Source organism: Sapajus apella, unplaced genomic scaffold, assembly GCF_009761245.1.
Source record: "Sapajus apella isolate SASKATOON/1434 unplaced genomic scaffold, GSC_monkey_1.0 scaffold13, whole genome shotgun sequence".
In the NCBI taxonomy this organism is placed as follows: domain Eukaryota; kingdom Metazoa; phylum Chordata; class Mammalia; order Primates; family Cebidae; genus Sapajus; species Sapajus apella.
Window position 1 is genome coordinate 13,937,508 of NW_022436953.1, and position 17,452 is coordinate 13,954,959.

The 17,452-nt window shown below is 36.1% G+C and overlaps 1 protein-coding gene and 1 non-coding gene across 3 annotated transcripts in view; both read left to right on the forward strand.

Moving 5' to 3' along the window:
* The window catches only part of SMC3 (structural maintenance of chromosomes 3), a 35,885-nt gene that overhangs the window by 3,614 nt on the left and 14,819 nt on the right, over window positions 1-17,452 (forward strand). Inside the window, exons 3-13 of one of the 2 annotated variants that reach the window (XM_032281590.1) lie at window positions 2,913-2,951; window positions 4,401-4,468; window positions 6,633-6,704; window positions 7,047-7,126; window positions 7,839-7,917; window positions 10,871-10,988; window positions 12,171-12,346; window positions 12,825-12,905; window positions 13,655-13,819; window positions 14,110-14,231; window positions 14,461-14,674. In XM_032281590.1, the coding sequence (XP_032137481.1) occupies window positions 2,913-2,951; window positions 4,401-4,468; window positions 6,633-6,704; window positions 7,047-7,126; window positions 7,839-7,917; window positions 10,871-10,988; window positions 12,171-12,346; window positions 12,825-12,905; window positions 13,655-13,819; window positions 14,110-14,231; window positions 14,461-14,674 (1,214 nt within the window). Of the gene's footprint in view, window positions 1-2,912; window positions 2,952-4,400; window positions 4,469-6,632; window positions 6,705-7,046; window positions 7,127-7,838; window positions 7,929-10,870; window positions 10,989-12,170; window positions 12,347-12,824; window positions 12,906-13,654; window positions 13,820-14,109; window positions 14,232-14,460; window positions 14,675-17,452 lie in introns of those variants that run through there. The other variant, XM_032281591.1, reaches the window with a different exon arrangement.
* LOC116554261 lies at window positions 5,571-5,673 on the forward strand. The gene has a single exon (XR_004270142.1). It is a non-coding gene; the product is annotated as a small nucleolar RNA U13 (small nucleolar RNA).

Sequence of the window (17,452 nt, forward strand, 5' to 3'; positions counted from 1 at the left end):
TGTTACCCAGGCTGGAGTGCAATGGCGCCATCTCGGCTCACCGCAACCTCCGCCTCCTGGGTTCAGGCAATTCTCCTGCCTCAGCCTCCTGAGTAGCTGGGATTACAGGCACGCGCCACCATGCCCAGCTGATTTTTTTTGAATTTTTAGTAGAGACGGGGTTTCACCATGTTGACCAGGATGGTCTCGATCTCTTGACCTCGTGATCACCCGCCTTGGCCTCCCAAAGTGCTGGGATTACAGGCGTGAGCCACCGCGCCCGGCCCAGAAATAATTTGTGGCTGTCCCTAGTTTCCTGGAAGACAGCACAGATAGGCTTAGCTGCTAAGACTTGAGTGGGAGGTGCAGTTTGATGGCAAGAATGAAGGGAAAAGCTGGTCACAGATTTCTAAAGAAGACACAGCTGGTTTGCAGTCATGTTGAATAACTTGTGGACATACCATGCCTTAGAAAGGTCAGGTGGCGCTGGTCCGAGTGCAGTGGTGTTTACAGCCAGTTGAACAACAACCAATTACAGATTTCTTTGTTCCTTCTCCACTCCCCCTGCTTCACTTGACTAGCCTTTAAAAAAAGAAGAAGAAAAAAAAAAGAAGGATCAGGTGGTAGAGGAATGGATTTAGATTTGAAGAAGGGTTTGTCTCCTGGCACCCATCTTTTTCATTGGTCAAAGTTTTCCATGTCTGGCATTAATGCTTTCAAGCTTTTGGACTGTGGTGCTCTGGGAACTCACACCCGGAAGTCGTCAGGGAATTAGAGCCTCCTTTGGGTCTTCACTATTCAGGAGGACCTGCATATACTCCCAGGGTAGCTTGAAACTACTAGAGGTATTAGGAGACTGAGCCTCTCCAATGATTGGCATTTAAGGCCTGGGTTGAGAAAGGTGAATTTGGAGCCACATATAAGCTGTGTTTACCTGAGTCCGTTTTTAGTCTTTGTATACATCTAAAAGTAAGACTTTTTTTTTTTTTTTAAATGGGCTTATCCTATAACTTGGTAATCTGTTACTGTCCTTCAGGATAAATCTTGAATATCTTTCCTTATTAATTATTCAGCATCCTTTAAAATTGCTATGTAGTGTTCCACTCTCTAGGTAGGAGTAATTCTTACAAGGAAATCCTTAAAATTTCAGTTATTTATTTATGGATGGATTATGGTTTGAAATATTTATTCATTTAACGACAAATTGTCATCTTCAACGTTTATTTAGAAATAGTTTAAAATTTACAGAAAAATTGCCCCAATTAGAGCTGTACAGAGAATAGCCATAAACCCTCTACCTAGATTCACCTATTGTTAACATTTTCCCCACTTGCTTTGTCATTTCTACTTTATGGACAGTTTTTTCCTTAAAATAAGTTACGTACACCATGGTCCTTTATCTCTGATTTTAATGTGTACTTTGTAAGAGGAGGGGTAATCTCTTTCATAATCACAGTACAATTTACAAGTTATGTAAATTTAATGCTTAATAATCTGTCCAGCTATGGACAGATATGTTCTTCATAGCATGTTCTCCCCCTCCGCTACGGGATCTAATTTAGGATCAGGTATTGCATAGTTGTCATGCTTTTTTAGTCTCCTTTAATCTGGATCATTTCCGTGGCCTTCCTTTGTCTTTTATAACATTGTTATTTTTGAGAAGACATAAATGATATGTCCTCAGGCTATCATATCTGAAGGCACGTGAGGTCTGTCTACCTCTTATTGATAATATTACTTTTGATCAACTAGTCCAGGTCTGATGTTTCCATTGTGTAGGTGTTTTTTTCCCTTGCAACTAATAGATAATATAGGCAGATGCTTTTGGACTGTGAATCTTGTGCTTCTTATCAAACTTTCTGCCTGGATTTAGCATCTGTTCATGACCCTTGCCTTTATTCTGATGGTCACAAAATGATGATTTTTCATTTCCAGCACTCCTTTCACATTTACCACTTGGCATTTGGTAATTCTCCTCCTTCCTTACCTACTTATTTTTTTATTATTGGTATGAATGCATGGATTATTCCCCTATCAATAACGTATAATTTATTTAGTTATATTGGTGCTCAGATTACCCCTAGATTTAGCTACTGAAAGCCGCCCTTCAAGCTGGCTCCTGTGTCTGCCATATGCCTTTTTTAGAAAAAGTACTTCCTTTCTGGCATGACATGAATGATCTTTTTGGGATTTACCTTCCATTAAAGGTGATAACTTTGAGGTTGATTTGCTCAGAATATTTCTGGTTCAGGATTGAGAAGAGTGACATAGTTATTTATGAGTTTTAACACTGAAAATTTCACTAAACAATTACACTTATTTAAAATCAAAAGGATTTGATATACTTTTATGTATAGAACTGCTTATATTTGAATTTTATTAGTCAAAAAGTGCCTTAAAATTGTCTATACTTTTGTGGTTCTGTGAGACTACACATGATAATATTGGGTTGATTGTAAACATGAGAACTCTTTAAGGATTTAAAATGATTATTTTAGAATGTTCGCAATATGTGAATCTTTAAATTGTTAAACATATCATGTATAGTTAAAATAGAATTATAAATCCTTTGTAATATGATAAATTATAAGAATCAGGTAGTATATTTAGCTATTCCTTTTAAACTGTTGGGTAAGAGCAAAAGGATCAGCTGTGAAGTATCCTTAAAGAAAAAACTATTCAGTCTGTACAAAAATTGCATTCATTTGGTGATTATAGTTGTTTTATTGGTTTCTTTTGTTCGCTATTGTGTTTAATTTTAGCTGTTAAGATGTATTTTAAAATTGGATTTTAAAAATTTTAGGGTTTTTTTTTGTTGCTTTTTAGTCTCCATTCACAGGAAGATAAAATTTTGAGTGTTTTTTAAAAAGGTAAACAGTTTTAATTTTATTGGTTTTTATGTAAAATAACTTGTCCTTTTTGAAATTTTACAGTGGGCAGAAATGGATCTGGGAAAAGTAACTTTTTTTATGGTAGGTATTATTTTTTGAATTGTAAATATATTAAGACCTGGGTATCTTAAGGTAGTGTATTAAAATCATTGATTTTCTGAGGTTATGTCTGCATGAAACCCAAGAAATACTTTACTTGGGATTGCAGTTTAGAGTAGACGGTTTAGAGTATACGGATCTGAATTCTACTCTGTACCCAGTGGCTAATTAGCTATGTGAGACTACATGTAGCCTCTCAAATTGTTCTTTTCACTTTAAAAACGGAGATGTTGGATGTTTGCCCTACCTTAGATGGTTTGTAAGAATGGAATGCAATAGTATGTATGAAAATGCTTTTTAAACTTGAATGTGATATATAAATGTTATAAATGCATATATTAAAATGTATGTAAATGCAGTAGAATAGTTGATAGTAGTGTTTTGGAAAATGGTTGATCTTATTTCACCTTTTAAAAAATGTTTTCTGAACCAATCATCTGTTAACAAATCCTTTGAGGAGAAAAACATTTTAACAAAATTAGACTGTTAAGGAGTAGGTTGAAAAATTTGAACTTTTTAGTTGGGTAATGCTTGACGGAAAGGGGCATTTAGTGGACTGTCTTAATAAGAGCAAAGGTTGTATCCCTTCTGTGCACACAAATCTGAAAGGCACTCTGTAGCCTGTATGTCCTGTAATTTGGCAATGATGAGAGAGTGGACTGAAGTGGAAGTATTTCAGAATCCCCAGGGGATGAGGGCAGTGTGAAGTCTCCCCACCCCACCCATGTCCACAACACACACATTAATGCTTACTTATGCATGTGCTTGCTGTCGTGGGCACGTGCCCCTTCCCCCTTCCCCACGCAGTGTTAGAGGTCTCTTGAGTGGACTGGTACCAGAACAGCTGAGTAAAGAGTTCCACTTCCTGGGCAGGGTGGTCCAGTTAGGTACTCTATATGAAAGTAGGAACGGCCCCTTCTTAAAGAAGCTAAGTGTAGTATAAGAAATATAGTAGAAGTTGGGCATCTCTAACATTTCCCTGTATTTCCTTAGTTTTATTTCTTTTGGTAAAGTATCCACTTAAGCATATTCTCAAAATATATTCTATTTTGTTAAAAAGGATTTTAACTCATACCATTTATGTCTAGTGGGGAAAAAAGCAAATACCATGTTAACCTAATCAGTGTACACTTTGAGCCAGAGGTGTACCTTAGTTTTGCTTGTCTGTTTTCATGTATTGTGGTGTTTTCTCTTGATTATCTTACTTTAAATGTTTGAATGAAAACTTTTCAATATTATATCATTTCCTACCTGATTAGTCTGATGTGCAGGCACATTTTCTGCATTTCCTTTTGTCCATATGGAAGAGATAATTTATTTACATTGTCTATTACCTGACACACAATGTTCTATTGAGGTATGGGAAGTTATACATAAGTCATAAACCCTTTTTTTTTTAGGTTATATTAATAGTTGTTTTTGTATTTCCAGCAATTCAGTTTGTTCTGAGTGATGAGTTTAGTCATCTTCGTCCAGAACAGCGGTTGGCTTTATTGCATGTGAGTGAGACTGCTTTAAGACGTTGTTAATATTATATATATTTTAAAAATAAATTTTCCATGCTAGTTAAAAAAACATTTGTTCAGGTTTCAGATTTTTTGTGAACAAGACACAATCTATCTCATAAGTTTATTACTCTGCTGTGAAGTTTAGCCTAACATGTTAATGTCAAATAAAAGCTCAATTTTTATAGTGGTTAGGAGAAAATTACAGGATTTGCTTATAGATGGATATGTCCTCCATCAAATTTCTTTAAGGATGTGATCTGCAAAGGCTTAAGCAGGTTTGCTGAGGGGGAAGGAGTTTGAGATTGGGGGTTAGGGACTTTAAGATGCAGAACTAAAAGTGAATTGGGAGCATAGAGAAACAACTATTGCAAACTAAACAGTATACAAGTTGTTGTTTTAGCCATATTTGTGAGCATCATTTTCCAGTATGAAAAACAGTAGAGATGTTCTGCAGCTTACAGTGGGGTTATGTCCTGATAAACCCATCATAAACTGAAAATACCGTAAGTCAAAAATGTACATTAGCCTACAGTTGAGAGTCGAGCAAAATGATCTAACACGAAGTCTGTTTTATAATGAAGTGTTGAATCTCTCATATAATTTTTATTTATTTATTTATTTATTTTTGAGACGGAGTCTTGCTCTGTCGCCAGGCTGGAGTGCAGTGGTGCAATCTCGGCTCACTACAACCTCCGCCTCCTGGGTTCAAGCGATTCTTTCACCTCAGCCTCCCAGGTAGCTGGGACCATAGGCGGGTGCCACCACACCTGGCTAATTTTTGTATTTTTAGTAGAGATGGGGTTTCTGGTGAAACCATTGTTGGCTAGGATGGCCTCAATCTCTTGACCTCGTGATCCGCCTTCCTCGGCCTCCCAAAGTACTGGGATTACAGGCGTGAGCCACCTCACCTGGCTCTCATATAATTTATTGAATCCTGTGCTGAAAGTAAAAAAACAGTAATTTTATGGGTACTTGATTTACAGTTTCTACTGACTAGATTGCTTTCCTACCACTGTTAAGTTGAACCGTTATAAGTCAGGGACCACCTGTATATTTACAGTAATGTGAGTTGTTAGAATATTTTATTAAATGGTTCCTTTCGTAGTTCATAAGCATGATGATTGGGTTTTCATGTTCATGTTAGTCATGCCTCCCTGAAACCTTGTTAGGACACTAGCCATATTACCAATGTGAGTGGAAAATAATAATATGAGTAATGGACTAAAGTAATTTTAGGATAGAAAATCATAAAAGACTACAATAAAATGATACAATTAATCATCCTTTTGGTTTGAATATTGCTTATTAAGGACTAGAAATTTCTCAGTATATCTTAGCAATGTTTCTCACACATAGGAAATTATTTTGTTTAGCTGTTGTTCCCCCCCACCGCCCACCTTGTTTAGTTTGAATTTGTAGCCCTGTAATCAGAATTGATTTCCTATAGAAAAATTCTTTTTAGGTTTTTCAGATTGGCATTAAAATAATAACCTCTTTGGTATAGTTCTTCATTGTATTTAGCTACTACATAGTAATGGTTTCTAGAATCTGGAAGGTATCTGTACTCGATACCATAATTTTTGTGTCATAGATTGGTTTAAATGTGACACATGTTAAATGTGTATATTTCTATAATAGGTTTAAAACTGTAGAATGTCTCAAATATTTTTTAAAAACCGGCTTTTGATAATTATCCCATGATTTATTAGGGTTTCTTTCCAGCATTAAGATGAGTCTGTAAGAGAAGAGCCTCATGGTATATTAGCAAATAGGTAGAATTAAATGGTCCCAGTCTTGCAGTCTAATAAAGTGGTCTGTAAAATCAGATTTAAGGATATGTAACTTTGACATGTCTTGCATAGTTCTTATTTTTTGTTCAGAATCAAAAGCTTGGTTGAGTTTTGTTATCTTAATCTAATGTCTCTGCTGTTTTGGCGAGAGGGATATATACTATCCCTCTGGAGATACCCCAAAGTATGTATCCCTCTTGCCAAAACAGCAGAGATGTTAGATTAGTGTGTATGTGTGTGTATATATATATATGAATCTAGTAGAAATTTTTCTCAATTGAATCAGACTTGTTATCATGCCCTAGACTTTAAGAAGTGTTTAAAGAATATGAATATATTAAATGGCTTACGTTTTTCATTTTTAGGAAGGTACTGGTCCTCGTGTTATTTCTGCTTTTGTGGAGATTATTTTTGATAATTCAGACAACCGGTTACCAGTAAGTAACTTGTTTTTTTTTTAAGTAATGTTGAGAATTTAATTGGTGTAGCTAATTTTCTTCATACTTTGAAACTTTTTAATCATTTATGCTATAGTAATTACACAGTTTACATACTGATTAGATCTGAAAATGACAATGAATGTTAACAAATGTGAATATACAAGCTGTTGTGAAGAAGTGCCTTGGTTAAGAGTATTGAGTATTCGTAGTATTGTCTTTAGTGAGGTAACTGAAATTTTAAAATAAATAATTATGGTCAGGGACTTTCTAAAATGACCTCATTTGAAAAGTTTTCTTCTTTACTATTAAATTAATTTAGAGCTTTTACATTTTTTCTAGATTGATAAAGAGGAAGTTTCACTTCGAAGAGTTATTGGTGCCAAAAAAGATCAGTATTTCTTAGACAAGAAGATGGTCACGTAAGCGTTTTTCTTTTCTTTTGTTAAAGAATTGAATTTATACTTAAATAGAAATGGGGTGTTTGCTATATTGGCCAGGTAGGCCACGAACTCCTGACCTCAAACGATCCACCTCTGGCTTTGGGATTACAGACATGAGCCACCACGCTCAGCTAGTATTTTTCTTTTCCTCAAGATGCAGTCTTGCTTTGTCGCCCAGGCTGGAGTGCAGTGGCGCGATCTTGGCTCACTTCAGCCTCTGCTTCCCAGGTTCAAGCCATTCTCCTGCTTCAGCCTCCCAAGTAGCCGGGATTACAGGCATCCATCACCACACCTGGCTAATTTTTATATTCGTAGTAGAGATGGGGTTTCACCATGTAGGCCAGGCTGGTCTTGAACTCTTGACCTCTTGATCCGCCTACCTTGGCCTCAAAGTGCTCGGATTATAGGCCTGAGCCACTGTGCCTGCCTTGCATTTTTCTTTATGTTTATAATTTCCTTACAAACAAGTAAAAGTATTCATTTACCTGCCTCATGTATGAGAAATATTTGCTTCATCTTCAACAAATCAATATATAGTGGATAAACATAAGAATCAGAAAGTTCTGAGAACAATACAGATGGTTTAATTACTGATCTTCACTCCCTAATGCTACTAACTCAGGGGCTAGTCTACTTATTGCTTAATGGTACTTTAAAATTATTTATCTGAAAGTAATTTCATTGTCAACAGGAAAAATGATGTGATGAACCTTCTTGAAAGTGCTGGTTTTTCCCGAAGCAATCCTTATTATATTGTTAAACAAGGAAAGGTAAAACAATTGTATGTCCTTTTTTAATAGAATTTGTTTTCTGAGTAATTCTTGAGTGATGAATTTGATTTATTGATTTGAGTGGTTAAGCTGAAGGAAAAATGGCCATATCTTTTACATGGCCATAAAGTACCAAATAGATCCATTGCATGTTGAGATGGAAGTATTTCAGCAGATTAGGCGGATCTTGTTTTCCTAGTGACTGGTATTACTGAGGTGAAAGTATGGGAAGACATTATTGGCTTATGAAAGTTGCAATAATTAAGAACATTGTAGAAATTCTATAAAAATCACATTTGAAAAAATTACTTTATAAAATTAGTTTTTTGCATTATTTATATTAATCACAGAATTAAAATGTTGAAAAACTAACATTACCAGAAATCTGCCATTGTGCTGCATGTTATTTTCCCTAATAGGGATTATATTTTTTACAGTTTTTTAGCAGCCAAGCTACAAACTTTTTTAACTGATTGTTCTCGCTTCGTAAATACTTCCACTTTTTTTTGGACTAGGGAAAATTCTTGAAGAATGTTCACTTATTTTATACTATAGGCTTTTTTTTCCTAGATATGTATGGGAAAGTTAGCATTCAGAAGAAGTGATTAGGAAGAATATGGAGTTTCAGTTTCAGAAAATGTACCAGAAGAACAAGTTGTTTTTTTTTTTTTTTCTCCCGATGTTACTATTTGTGAGAGATTTTTTAAATAGAGGCTGATTTGAAAGAGCACTTTACTGAGATCTGTGTGCTCTCAGCGTAGGCCCTTTTACTTCATATCAGTTTCTGCCCGTACGCCATCCTTGATGCCTTATCTAAAAGTGTTGCCTTCTCCCCAAGCCTATGTGCTTTATTTCCTTAATGTCTTTTATTTTTCCTCATAACACTTAAATTACACTGTTATGATAATACTTATTTTCTGTCTTTTCCTACAGAATGTAAACTGCATGAGGGCAGGACCCTTTCTGCTTTGTTTTCTCTTTTCTAGTGCCCAGCAGTGGCACATGTTGTAGCCATTTGATAATTATGTTTTTGCTGGGCGTGGGGGCTCACGCCTGTAATCCAAACACTTTGGAGGCCAAGGCGGGCGGATCACCTGAGGTCAGGAGTTCAAGACCAGCCTGACCAACATGGTGAAACGCCGTCTTTAAAAAGGAAAAAAAGAAGATAAATATGTTTTTGTTTTTGTTTTTTTTTTTTGAGACAGACTCTTGCTCTGTCACCCAGGCTGGAGTGCAGTGGCACAGTCTTGGCTCACTGCAACTGCTGCCTCTGGGGTTTAAGTGATTCTCCTGCCTCAGCCTCCTGAGTAGCTGGGATTACAGGCCTGCACCACCACGCCCAGCTAATTTTTGTATTTTTAGTAGAGACAGGGTTTTAGTATGTTGGTCAGGCTGGTCTTGAACTCCTGACCTTGTGATCTGCCCACCTCGGCCTCCCAAAGTGCTGGGATTACAGGCGTGAGCCACCGCGGCTGGCCTGATAAATAATTTTTAAGTGAGTAAATTGCATGAATGGACATATGTAATTGGAGCTCTCAATAATGAAGATCTGAAGGATGATTCTTATAGATATTTTTGATAGACCATATTTTCTTAGCTTAGAGTAACTATCATTTCAACTTTTTTTTTTTTGAGACGGAGTTTCACTCATGTTACCCAGGCTGGAGTGCAATGGCGCGATCTCAGCTCACCGCAACCTCCGCTTCCTGGGTTCAGGCAATTCTCCTGCCTCAGCCTCCTGAGTAGCTGGGATTACAGGCACGCAGCACCATGCCCAGCTAATTTTTTGTATTTTTAGTAGAGACGGGGTTTCACCCTGTTGACCAGGATGGTCTCGATCTCTTGACCTCGTGATCCACCCGCCTCGGCCTCCCAAAGTGCTGGGATTACAGGCTTGAGTCACCGCGCCCGGCCATTTCAACTTTTTAATGCAGTGATATCATTTTTGACATTTAGGGATACTTGTTATATATTAAGTTGCATGGCAGTTAAGTTGTTACCATTCTCTCTATATTTAAAACACACAATTTTGTCATACAGTTAGCCCTCTGTATCTGTGGGTTCCACATCTGCAAATTCAACCAACCATGGATCAAAAATATTTAAATAAAAATTTAAAATAATAGTACAATAAGAAATACAACTTTAAAAATACAGTATAACTGTTTACATAGCATTTACACTGTATTAAGCATTGTAAGTAGAGATTATTTAAAGTATACGGAAGGATGTGCATAGGTTATGTGCAAATAATATGCCATTTTATGTAAGTGACTTGAGCATCCTTGGATTTTGGTATCTGCAGAGGGTCCTAGAACCAATATTCCATGGAAACTGAGGGAGAATTGTACTTTTAATATATAGTTTTTTAAAAAATATAGTCAGTGATGATTTCGCCTTATAAAAATACTTTGTTCTTTGAGAATGGAGCTCATCTTTTATACCTCATCATGCTGACTAAGAAAAAGATGATGGTGTGAGATACTCCTTCACTTGTTAGGCCTAATCATAAAGGATAGTTATGGACATAACGGTTATATTTGGAGTGTATTTGGTAAATTTAAGTAAAGGAGACATAGATATGTAGGCGTATGTACTATACTAATGACATTGGCCAAATCATAAGCTACCTAAAACTTGGCATGTCCCAAATTCAAAAGTCTGAAATACAAAATGTTCTACAATCTGAAACCTTTTGAGTATTGACAAGACATTCAAAAGAAATGCTTGTTGGAGCATTTTGGATTTCAAACTTTTGCATTTGGGTTGCCCAACTGGTAAGTATAAATGCAAATATTCCAAAACCTGAAAAAATCTAAAATCTGTACTGGTTCCCAATCATTTTGTATAAGGGATACCCAACCTGCATGTGTGTTAAAAACTTTTCATTGTGGGGTTCTTGTTCTTAAACAGACACTACTGCTATAAAATGATTATTTTTTGAAATTTTTAGATCAACCAGATGGCGACAGCACCAGATTCTCAGAGATTAAAGCTATTAAGAGAAGTAGCTGGTACTAGAGTGTATGATGAACGAAAGGAAGAAAGCATCTCTTTAATGAAAGAAACAGGTAAAATAAATGTGATTCTGCCATATTTTTGTTGTTGCAAATTACTGTTATTTTAACAGAGTAGCTCCATGATAGGAACATAGTAGGTATTCAGTATACAACAGCAATAGATAATGCTGTTATTAATAAAAATTGAGAATCCATAACACCAGTGATGTTAGCAGTTTTTTTTTTTTTTTTTTTTTTAATGGAGTCAGGCTGTAGTGCAATTGCACGCTCTTGGCTCACCACAACCTCCACCTCCTGGGTTCAAGCAGTTCTCCTGGCTCAGCTTCCCAATTATCTGGGATTACAGGTGCGCACCACCACGCCTGGCTAATTTTTGTGTTTTTAAGTAGAGACAGGGCTTCACCATGTTGGTCAGGCTGTTCTCGAACCCCTGACCTCGTAATCCGCCTGCCTCAGCCTCCCAAAGTGCTGGGATTGCAGCTGTGAGCCACCGCGCCTTGCTGGCAGCTTTTAAAAATACTGTGGAAAGGCACACTGACTTCTTTTCGGTTTTTGAGATAGAGTCTTGCTCTGTCACCTAGGCTGGAATGCAATGGCGTGATGTCCACTTACTGTAACCTCTGCCTCCTGGGCTCAAGTGATTCTCCTGCCTCAGCCTTCCAGAGTAGTTGGGATTACAGGTGCCCACCACCATGCCCAGTTAATTTTTGCATTTTTAGTAGAGACAGGGTTTCACCATGTTGTCCAGACTGGTCTCAAAATCCTAACCTCAGGTAATCTGCCTGCCTTGACTTCCTAAAATGCTGGGATTACAGGCATGAGCCACCATGCCTGGCCAGCACACCGACTTTTTAAAAGGAAGTTTAAATTGAGGCCCTTACTACATGTTATAAGAGAACCAGTGTCACCATGTGTAAATTTGTTCTCTGATGCTTTTCATGATAAAGCATCTTAATCCATTTATGCTTAGTGTTCCATTATTGGAATGCTAAGCTTGTGGGAGTTACTTGTATCCTACTGCTCATGGTCATCACCAAGGTCTGATTTTTCACACAAAAAATTTGCAACCTCTGGCATAAATGGGTTAATTGCTATTTTAGTATTTTAATTTTGGTTACCACATAATGTTAAAGAAATTATGCTACAGTTCTTAAGAATTATTTAATTCAAGGTATATTTAAGAAGTGATATTACATAAAAATTTTATTAACTCCTTTCCTCATTTCTTTTAAGAGGGCAAACGGGAAAAAATCAATGAGTTGTTAAAATACATTGAAGAGAGATTACATACTTTAGAGGAAGAAAAGGAAGAACTAGCTCAGTATCAGAAGTGGGATAAAATGAGACGAGCCCTGGAATATACCATTTACAATCAGGAACTTAACGAGACTCGTGCTAAACTTGATGAGGTAAAATATTTACCTTTGACACTTGAAATCAGATTAATTTTGTTTTTATTAATATGTTAAACTCATGCCATAATTACACTTTTTAGTGAATTTTAAATAGAAACTTTAAAAAGCCTCTCAATTTATTAGCAAGTTTTCTCTTTCTGTTTGAGGAAAATACCCATGTAGTCCTTGCTATATAGTTTTATCTGAAATATAATCAGATGGTGGTATTAGGCAGACAAGATGATAGGAAAGCCATTTTGAAGGCTTCTTGTAGTTTTCGAATATATTTTGTAATTAGTATTGTTGACATTTTGTACAAAAATTTAAGTAGTGCTTCAGTTTTCTAGTTAAAATGATTTTTAAACTTTTTGTAAAATTTTTGAGTTTTTACTTTTGGTTTATTTTAATAGATAAATTTTTATTAGATGTTATGAAACATTTAGCAAATAACAAAATGCGTTAGATAAAACTTGTTTTTTTTTTTTTTTCTTAGCTTTCTGCTAAGCGAGAGACTAGTGGAGAAAAATCCAGACAATTAAGAGATGCCCAACAGGATGCAAGAGATAAAATGGAGGTAAGATTATAAACAAGGTTCCTGTTAACTTTTTTCTTTTGAGACAGGGTCTCGCTCTGTCATCTAGGCTGCAGTGCAGTGGTGCCATCATGGCTCATTCTAGCCTTGACTTCCGTGGCTCAGGCAGTCTTCTTGCCTCAGCTTCTTGAATAGCTGGGACCACAAGTGTACCACCACACCTGTCTAATTTTTAAATTTATTGTAGAGATGAAGCCTTGCCATGTTGCCCAGGCTGGTCACAAAGTCCTGGACTCAAGTGGTTCTTCTGCCTCAGCCTCCTGAAGTATTTTTTTGTTGTTTTAAGAGAGGGTGTCACTCCATTGCATAGGGTGGAGTGCAGTGGTGAGATCACAGCTCACTGCAACCTTGATCTTCCAAGCTCAAGTTATCCTCCCACCTCAGCCTCCTAATTTTTTTATTTTTTGAAGAGACAGAATCTTACTATTGTTGCCCAGGCCTGTCTCAAACTCCTGGGTTCAAGCAGTCCTCCCACTTGGGCCTCCCAAAGTGATGAGATTATAGGCTTGAGCAACCATGTCTAGCCATCTTATGTTTTTGACCATAGTAAACCCTTTTGTACCAGAATTATGGAATGATAACCACAAGGGGGATTTAGAGGAACTGAATATTGAAAAGATAAAGTAGTACTAAAGGTGTAAGTGAAAGAAGGGACAGAATTAATGGTGTCACAATTCTGCTATTGTACTTCTAATTGCCTGACTTATTTTCTGTTTAATACTTTTGAATAGGATATTGAACGCCAAGTCAGAGAATTGAAAACAAAAATTTCAGCTATGAAAGAAGAAAAAGAACAGCTTAGTGCTGAAAGACAAGAACAAATTAAGCAGAGGACTAAGTTGGAGCTTAAAGCCAAGGATTTACAAGATGAACTGGCAGGCAATAGTGAACAGAGGGTAAGTTAAAATGCTAAAAATGAAAGACATAAATGTTCAGGTGAGTAGGAACTGCAGAAGACAGTCCTTACTGTGACTGGTATGTGCTGGAATTTTTTTTAAAGCTTTGCTACATTAACATAATTTGTACTCAAGTAATAACTTAGTACTGTCTTGTTTCTTAAAAAAGAGTTTCATGTTACAGGTGGGTTTTCTCATGAAGTTTTTTTCATGAGAAAACGTTTTGTGGTAGACTTAAATTTCGCAAAAAGTTTAAAGCAGTTTGCATTTTTACTTACCTTTATTTACAGAAACGTTTATTAAAAGAGAGGCAGAAGCTGCTTGAAAAAATAGAAGAAAAGCAGAAAGAACTGGCAGAAACAGAACCTAAATTCAACAGTGTAAAAGAGAAAGAAGAACGAGGAATTGCTAGGTCTGAGAATTTTCACCAACACTTTAACTTTCTACATCATATTACGTAAAACTAGGTAGTCCAAGGAGCTCAATTATATATAGTGGCTTTTTACACTTAATTTATTTTTTTTTGGTATCATTTTGAAAAATGGCTTTATGTGTCTGTGTACAGTTGACATTATTCATGACAATTAAACTTGATTATTTTTTATTCTCCTTTTGAACCCATTCTCTTCTATTTTGTGTAGATTGGCTCAAGCTACCCAGGAAAGAACGGATCTTTACGCAAAACAGGGTCGAGGAAGCCAGTTTACATCAAAAGAAGAAAGGGATAAGTGGATTAAAAAGGAACTCAAGTCTTTAGATCAGGCTATTAATGACAAGAAAAGACAGATTGCTGCTATACATAAGGATTTGGAAGATACTGAAGCAAATAAAGAGAAAAATCTGGAGCAGTATAATGTAAGAACTTTTATAGTTGCTTTGCAAGACTCTTTCAGAAGAAATAAACGTCTTTAGTTTTATCTACTTCAGGTTTTCTTTTTAAGTAAGTCTACATGTTACTCTTAAAATATAGGACAGATACTTATTTAGAAAAGGCCAGCACAGTTTTATATACATATAGTAGTTTGCTTTTTTAAAGAATATTCATGTCAGTGAGCCTTTATTTAGATTAAATATATTAAAATGTATGTATTTTTAATTTTTTTGAGGTAGGGTCTTATTCTGTCACCCAATCTGGAGTGCAGTGGTGCAAACACAGCTCACTGCATCCTCCACCTATGAGGCTTAATGATCCTCCATCCTTAGACTCCTAAGTAACTGGGACCATAGGCATGTACCACCATGCCCAGCAAAAAAAAAAAAAAAGTTTTTTTTTTTTTTTTTTGAGGCAGAGTTGTTCTTCGCCCAGGCTGGAGTGTCATGGTGCGATCTTGGCTCACTGCAGCCTCCACTGCCTGGGCTCAAGCAGTTCTCCTGTCTCGGCCTCCTGAGTAGCTGGGATTATGGGAGCTCGAAACCATGCGTGGCTAATTTTCATATTTTTAGTAGAGACAGGGTTTCACCATGTTGGCCAGGCTGGTCTAGAACACCTTACCTCAGGTTATCTGCCTGCCTCTGCCCAAAGTGCTGGGATTGACAAGCGTGAGCCACCGTGTCCAGCCCAGCCAGAAAAATTTTTATTTTTTTTTGTAGAGACTGGGTCTTACCTTGTGGCCTAGGCTGGTCTCGAAATCTTGGGCTTAAGCAGTCCTCCCACCTTGGTTTCTCAAAGTGCAGGGATTACAGGCGTGAGCCACTGTGCCCAGCCTATGTTTTTGTGAATCGGTAGTATGTGTGTCTTACATACCTTTAATTTTAACAACGTGTCATATATGTCTAAAACAACTTAATAGTAACATCTTTTAAAACTTTTTGGTATTCTAGCATCATGTATTACATTTTGTCGTCATGTTTCTTTTATATGCTTTAATCTGGACCAGTTCTTTCGTTTTTTTCTTGACTTTTGTGATTTAACATTTAAATTATTTGTTATGAAGTACATATATTAATATTTATGTACTTATTAATTGTATATTATATATAATTATTTCTCTCTAATCTTTTATAGGACTTAAGTTTTTGGTGACTTACCTTTGAATGTATCCAAAACCTCAATGAAATTTTTAGAGAAACAGGTGTTTTCTTTGTATTCATATTCTCACTCTATTTAATATTTAATTACATAACCGAAACAAAAACATAGTAGGGAGCAAAAACACAATAGTCTCTGTAAACATAAACAACTTAACAGGTAGGTAAAATTCCCAGGAGTGTAGCCTGCTGTTTTTGGAAGTCCAGTTGTGCTATGGGCTTTAGTTGTGACACTTTGTGGAGGGAGTGGAAAACCTGGGTTAATCCAGGTAGTCTTGTATATGATTAGTATAGTCTGAACTGTGATAGTTACACCTCTTCTCTTGAAATAAGATGAGTTTTCTCTTGAGTTTATGAAACCACCAACCTCAGCGGATGCCCTTTTTGAAGGAGCCTCCGGTGAGAGAATTTATTCATTTTTTGTCATTCTTGAAGTTTATTCTTTTCCAATATTCCAACCACACTTCTCATTGTCAGAATTGCCACTTCTGAAGATGAAGCTTTGCCATTGGACAAAGATGATTTTAAAGTGCTGATTGCATTATGTAAAATGACCTTTTGCCTCTTGGTATAATCCTAATTTTTCCACAGTATATTTTTAAGGCCTGCAGTATGAAAAATGAAATGCCTTTTGGTGGTTTTATTATGATTTATTATGTTTCTTTTATGTGATACGTATCCTACATACTTAGGAAATTAAATTTTTAGGCTTTTCTAACTGATGTTAGTGGTATGTTGGCCCTAGCAACTGCTGTGGAGAAGAGAGGAAGCTTTTAAATACTTTCAGTGCAAACTAAATGCTTTCTTTTTTCTTTTGCATTATTCAATAAAGTCTACAAAACACTATATTTAGAATTTAACATAAGTAGCTTACTTTATTATTGGTTCTGAGTAGCATCATTGTCTCAGAAAGGGAACCATTAGTGTTGTTACACCTGGAAAAAAAGTATGTAGGATTTTAGAAATACTGTAAGCTGTAATGCTAGTTAATAACACAACAATCTTTGTTTAGGACTATAAAAGATGAAACATTAATTTAGGAAAGCTGACTCTTCAAGGTTTACACTCTTCTTTATACATGTATTCAGATAGCCTGGGGATGAATTAAGTAATTGCTGTAGAAAAGTTAAATTTTACATACAGAATTTACTCACTCTTTTACGGTTTCAGATACCACTGAATGTCAGATTCCTCATGTGTAGAATTAATGGGTTTCATTATCCAAGATGTTAAAAGTAATTCTGATTATCCAAGATACTATGACTCAGTAGTAACATTGACTTTTTCTCATTGGAATTAGTAGTAACATTGACTCTTTGTCCATTACAATTTTGGACAAAAAGTTAATGTTACTATTGAGGATTAATACTTGTTAGTACACTGTGGGAATATTTATAATTACTTTGATATCTGACAATAATTAGTCATAATACAAACAGATGAATGTAATTCGTGAAGCGATTTGAAGCCCTTCCCCTAAGGGATAATCTTCAGATTTATTTTGCTTGTTTTATTGCTTCCCAAGAAGGCAAGGATTTTTGTTTGCTTTGGTCTTTGATTATTCTCCACTTGTTAGAGGAATGCCTGGTATGTACTGGGCTTTGG